Source organism: Pithys albifrons, chromosome 4 (genome assembly GCF_047495875.1).
Source record: "Pithys albifrons albifrons isolate INPA30051 chromosome 4, PitAlb_v1, whole genome shotgun sequence".
Lineage (NCBI taxonomy): Eukaryota > Metazoa > Chordata > Aves > Passeriformes > Thamnophilidae > Pithys > Pithys albifrons.
The window spans coordinates 69,654,962-69,661,354 of NC_092461.1; the positions used below are offsets into that span (position 1 = coordinate 69,654,962).

The following is a 6,393-nucleotide window of genomic DNA, read 5'->3' on the forward strand; positions in this document are numbered from 1 at the left end:
GAAATAGCACCTAACTATTTTTTTTCTTACCAAATAGTCAGAATGGGTGGCAGAGACTCAGGGTCCACTTGAACCAAGTGTTGTTTTGAACCAAGCACACTATAGATAGGGATTGGAAGTGGGACATCAGTATTTCTAGTCTGATGATTAGAAGATGTATGGATTTCCACTGATGTCAATAATAAGTGGAACAATAAAATGTTTGAAAAAAATGAAATGTTGGAAAGACTGACTTCCTATGATGTCATAGGCTGCTGGTTAGAATAACCTCCTACTTAATGAGTTAAATTTCTTCATACAAAATTGGAAGTTGAACCTGGTCTTCCACATCCTAGGAGGAAACTACCTTATAGAAATTTAATTCCTACCATCACTCACATTTTCTCTAGAGCCCTGGCTGTGATAAGGAACAACCTAATATTGCATCTTGCGCACATAATTTCATTAATTTCCATCAGATAACAGTTTCACTGTGTAGAGTGTCTAAAATTCTAGTACAAATTCTGCATTTAATTTTGTGTAGTTTTTTGAGGGTATTTGGCAGCAGACATTCATTATTGCTGTGGGTAATTTTGTTTTATAGATTACAAAAGGTGTGCAAGGTTGCTAACAAGATTAGCAATGAGCCCTTTGTGTACACAGTCCTAGGATGTTTGCTATGTAAGTACCATTTTCCCCACTCATTTTCTTAATTGTTGAATGGTCTAGTGGTTTACTTCACACTTGTACCTTGTATGAGGTGTACATGCAAAAATGTGGTATTAACAGAGTGCATCAACATGCAGCTTTGGCATTGCGGGACTGACTGGTTCCCCCTGGAAACAGATTGAAGCACAGATACCTCTGACAGGCCCCACTGTAGTATTCTGTAAGTCACTTGTGGCACCACAGTCCATAATTATGTACTGGGTGGCCTCTTACTAATCAAAATTTCAAGAAGGTATCTGGTTTGTGAAAGAAAAATGCCTGAAGACTGCAACAGCACATTTATTTCAAGCCATTTCGCAGAGGGTTTTTTTGTTAATCCATGGAAGAAACAGAATGTCTTGGTCTCAGGTCTGCCAGTTCAATCTTCACAGATCACCTGTCATTCATCTTCAGGACCCCTTTTCATTCCCAAATTATCTCCTGAGGATTTTTGTAAAGCTAATGCCACTTCATAGTGAGGGAAGGAAACCGAACAAAAAGATGTGACAAAGCTAAAGACTTCACTTAACAGTCTGTGGAAGGAACCATTCCATTCTTGTTTATGAATAGCATGTTAAATGTGTTAATGAAACAACATTGTCTCTGATATAAGCAATAGGTCCAAGTGAGCTGTTTTCTCCTGTTGTTTGAATCTCAATGAAAGAATTACACTTTCAAAGGTTAATTTGAAAAATGGCACTGGTTATTACTGACCAATAAAATGTATAAAATCAGTGTATTTAATTTATTTAAATTTTGCTTGAGACAGTTTCTTTTCACCATGTCCTCCTAACAAATACTGCAAGCTTGGAGTTTGGGGGAGTTGTGTATGTCACTTCTTCCTGCATCAACAATTCATACTAATCAAGAAAAAGAAAGAGTAGGATATGAGTCAGTGTTAGCTGATTTGATTTCCAAGTGGAGGTGGGATTCATTTTGGTGGCTGTGAGAAAATGCTTTAAAGAATAGGCCATGCTGAGAAAAAATGACATAATGTCTTTCTCTTCCTCTTGACTATTTTCAGTCTGTTTGGCCTCTTCAGGTCTTGCAGATGGTTATGAATATATCAAAGGTATTGAACTATAGATTGACTAGGGACATAATTACTTTGCCTGGATTTCCTTTTCATGACTAAGGGCAGGAATCTTTTCTGAATATCTAAATGAGGTGCCTAAATTCCTGTTTCTTTGTTAGTGTTCTCTTTCAAAACTCAGCTTTCTCCAACATTACAGCATGGTCTTATTTTCTGAACTTTTGCCCATTTAGTTTGTGTTTTTCCCTCATCTATATCAGTTTACACCTCTGGATTCATGTATCAGGGCTTTCAGAAAGATTTCTGAGATTCCATTGCTTTTTCCTCTTTCAAGAGGATGAGTCAAAGATCTGCCTACATATCCACAGTACAGAAACATCTATCTCATTCTATTTCCACCTCTAAAATACAAAATGATCAAAAGTTGCTATGATTTTCAAAGACAAGTGTTTTAATTTGCCTGCCAAAAATACACTCAAAGACTTGAAAAATGGGGAATGGAGGTTTTAAATGGTAAGCATTGCTAGCAGATCGCGTGCACTGTGTTCACTTAAACTTGTATCTAGGCTGGCTTTCTCTCTACTTTGTTAAAAATAGACAAAACATTATAGCAAAAAGTAAGCTATGATCTGAGTGTTTTCCAGCTGTCTATGTGCTCCCTCACCCTGTTCCTCCACTAAGTGGATAGTTTCCATTATAAATAAGACAGCCTCAGATCTTCTTGTTTACTCATATCCAATGCTTCTTAGAATGGATACATTTTCCTGAGAAGGATGAAGGGTGGCAGGAGTTGCTCTCTCTTCCTTCCAAATAGAGAGTGCAGCAAAGAAGTTACATATGTTCATCCCTCTATAACACTGCTTTTCTAGCATGATTCTGTGATTGCTTCTACTCCATCTTTTGTCACAGGGGACCTGTTTTCATCAGAGCCCTCACAATAGTTTAGAGAGGACAGGGGCATAGATCCTGTTACCTGTACGGGAATTTGTCTTCACTTTAACATCTGAGAGACTCTTGGAGATTCTTGGTTGCCTTGAAGAAAGAAGCTCTCACTCAAAGAACTGACAGCTGTTTTGAAGCATTTGTCCTGCCAGCACTAAATAAAAAAGATCTGCAGTGTTGTTATGCAAATACTTTCCTTCCTTGTCTGTAAATACAAAGGAGATGTGGTCTTTTCCTCTTTGAAATTAAGTTTTATTTGCGGAAAGCCAATCCCACGGGATCTGGGATTGAGAGCCGTGAGGGATGTTTCAGCACCATGGAGAGGGCCGGCAGGGGCCGGCGCAGCTCCCCGGGCACCTGTTGGGCTGCCTCCGGGCCGGGGTACCGGGGGTACCGGGCACACGCCGCGGGGTTCTGCTGCCCTTACGACTTTTAAAGGTTTGGGTGCGTTTGGGTTTCTTCCTGCTTCAGATCCTTGCAAATGGAAGTAAAGCATTTGATGAAACTCAGAATGTAGAAATGCGCGTGATTGTGTGCATGGGAAATATCCCCGGGAGATGCCTCAGCAAGGACCATTATGTGTTAAACCTCTTGGCATCGACGCAGAGGATTTGCTGCAGCAAAACTCATTACTGTTTATGGGAGGGCAAGACCCGTTGGCATTCTGGAGTTAAGATTTGTGAAATCCACAAGAAACTGTGATTTATAAACAGAACTATACTAACTGGTCTGCCTCTCTGGTTTGAAACTAGATATAAAATGGCATGTCCTTTTCTCTTTCAGAATTTGTACCAAGGAGAGAATTCTGATTTGCCAAGAAAGTGCCTTGAAATCTTCAAAAACAGAGAAGACATCTTTTACCTTTTTGATTTACAACATTTTGTTACTAGATGCATTTTATTTTCATATATTTGTTGGACATTCCATATTTCTGTGAAACATTATTTTATTTTGTAAATTTGTTGCCTATAGTACAGACAAGCCAATTATTTAAATACATTGTATATAAAGAGTACTAATGATATACTGATTAAATATTATAACCATATGCAGGGAGCTGGTAAAATTTTGCTGTTTCTCTTGTTCCATTGTATTTACATTGTTCTGCTCAGGCTCTTACTGTCATTATTTGCACTAACTTGAAATGCAGAAGTCTGTGTAACTGAAATCTGAATAAGCTGTAAGTTGGGAAGTTTTACTTGCCATGGAAGATATTTTATATTATGAAGCTTTGTTAATATATACATATATATTATTGCACATCAGAAGAAATTTGCTCAGAAATGCACCTTGCTTTCAGGAACATTTGTATGACTATTCTGGATTTTCATCAGTTACATTTGTACTGGCACTTATGGAAAGAGTTGCAAATAATGTAAATATAAAGACTGGAAAACTGCAATGCAGTTTTGGTGGAATAAAGAACATAAAAATAAACTATTTTACAGGTCACTTTTATTAAAAGGTCACTTATTTAATATATTAATTTAATATCTCTGGTGAACTTGAAATAATTTTCCACTGAAAATTTCAGACTTGTGGGTTTAGTATTTTACAGCATTTCATTTTCAAGTGTTAAATTTTATTCAACCATTTATTCTTCAGCTGAATGAGATGCAAACAAAAATGCATCATGTCACACTGTGAACAACAAAAACCATCTGTGGGATGAAAAGAGGGTAATAAAATAGTCCAATAGAGGAAAAAATACTTTAAAGAACAATACCATAAACCCAAGGGGTATAATGAATGAATTTAGCTGGTGACACATCAATCTTAACTATTTCTGAAGAATCCAAAGCACAACTGCTGCATATTTTTTATTTGAAACCAAATCATAATATTTGCTATCCACTTGTCTCATCTCTGTTATGGCAAGCTTATATGATTGCTTTACAGAGAACCATGTAGGAAGTGTGGTTTTTATGGTCAGGCCCAGAGTAAATGACAACACTCCTGGAATACTGTGCTCAAATCACAATTCCTGAGATTTATTGACCATTCAGGATAATCTCTTCAGATTAGAAGTCAGCTCTATCCTTTCCCTCACTGTGGGCTTCATGACCCCCCCTAACTTCTATGGCCAGCAGTTTTCTGTCTACAGAATAGCAGGAAAACTCTGCCCTGGGATTTGGAGTCAAATAGCAAACAGATGCCTTATTATCCAAAGGGGTTTTCTTTCTTCTTTCTGTGTTACAGCACCAAAGTTGTACAGTGTCCTTTGATGCACTAGGCTGTCCAACCCACAGCTTTTATAGGTATTATTATGTTCTGTTTGGACAAGAATTTATTACAGCAGCTGTTTCTAACAAGCTCCTTAGTCATGACTATTGAGGTAGTTACTCCCTCTGTAGTCCAAGCTAGAAGGTTTTCCTGTGTTGTTTTTATTTGTAATTAATTGGATTGGGTTTCCAACTTTCTGACATCATATTCTTTTGCTAGGAGCAGAGTTCTCAGTTTCTAATCCATGTTGAAGGCAGAATTCATACTGAAGGTACAGTAGCAGATAGGAAATCCTAGTGGTTCAATAATGAGCTGAATATTCTTATTTCTCTGTGGATATCTACTACATAGAAGGATTATCAGCCAAAACACTTCAGTCAGAGGAGAAAGGATGAGGCTCAGAACAGAACAGAGAATCAGAAGCTCCAAGAAAAGCACTTCTCTTTAGTATTGCTTTTCTATTTCTACTCTGCTTTGCTTGCATCTCAATTTTTAAAAAAGTTTCTCCATTCTCTCCTCAAGAGACTAAAACCAATGAAAGTAGAAGCAGAAAAAGTGTGATTTTTTTCTGAATGTGACTTTTTGTGATATTTGAATTCCAATGAGAAAACGTAATCTGGTTTGTTTAATAAAATTTTTGGGCTCAAAACTAATGTGCTAAATCAAAATCTCCACCTTTGTAACAGTAAGACAACTTCTTTCTGTTGTAGAAAAGTCATCCACTACCTATCTCTGAGAAGATGCAAAGTTTCAAAGATGCAAAGCAGAGATTAATGTAAGTAAAAATGCTGATGTTGGTAAAACAGTGCATGAAGTGATTAAGAGGATAAAATCTCATAGTTCTTTGTCAGAAGTCAGATGGCTTAAATTTTTTTTTTTGAAGATATATTATTCTTTGAGAGAGCTGACTGTGGCAAGGATTCCATCTTTCTGTTTGGCCTTTTTTTGATGCTCAGTACGCTCTGAATGGCAGGAAACAAAACCAGCTTTTCTTTACCATGCCTGCACACATTTATTTGTCACTATCTTTCTTCATATTTTTAAATGCTAGGCTGCTTAGTAGTATAAAAATCACAAGGTAACATAACACAGTCACTTTACTACATAATCTGAAATATACTGTATATTCTTTTTGTGCAAAAGTTTGTTGATGGTCTTGCATTTTAGGAATCAAGTCTAGACGGTTGTTGTTTGGAAACACAGTAAAGAACTAAATGCCATAGAAGCTGAAAGGAGATGATACACTTAAGTAAGCAGTGGTTTTGTCATATTTTCATGCAATTACTTTCTCTTCCAGCTTTTCTTTAATTTTTTTCTCCACGTGATTAAATAAAAAAATATTTTGTCTTCAGAAATAGGTCTGATTATGGTTTTCCCTATGACAGTGTTGTCCTTCCATGCTCAAAATTTTTGTCTAATTTCCGTCCTGATGGAGAATACTGCATAGGGACAGAGCCCGCAGCTACAGTAGAGCCTCATCTCTATTTTTCACTCCACTTAACTGATAA

General features: G+C 37.0%; 1 protein-coding gene across 3 annotated transcripts in view; it reads left to right on the plus strand.

Moving 5' to 3' along the window:
* The window catches only part of ALKAL1 (ALK and LTK ligand 1), a 41,541-nt gene extending 37,520 nt beyond the window's left edge, over positions 1–4,021 (plus strand). For 2 of the 3 annotated variants that reach the window (XM_071553116.1, XM_071553115.1), the window contains 2 exons: positions 584–660; positions 3,446–4,021. In XM_071553116.1, the coding sequence (XP_071409217.1) occupies positions 584–648 (65 nt within the window). In that variant the 3' untranslated portion in view covers positions 649–660; positions 3,446–4,021. The remainder of the gene's footprint in view (positions 1–583; positions 661–3,445) is intronic. The other variant, XM_071553117.1, reaches the window with a different exon arrangement.
* The last annotated feature ends 2,372 nt before the right edge of the window (positions 4,022–6,393 follow it).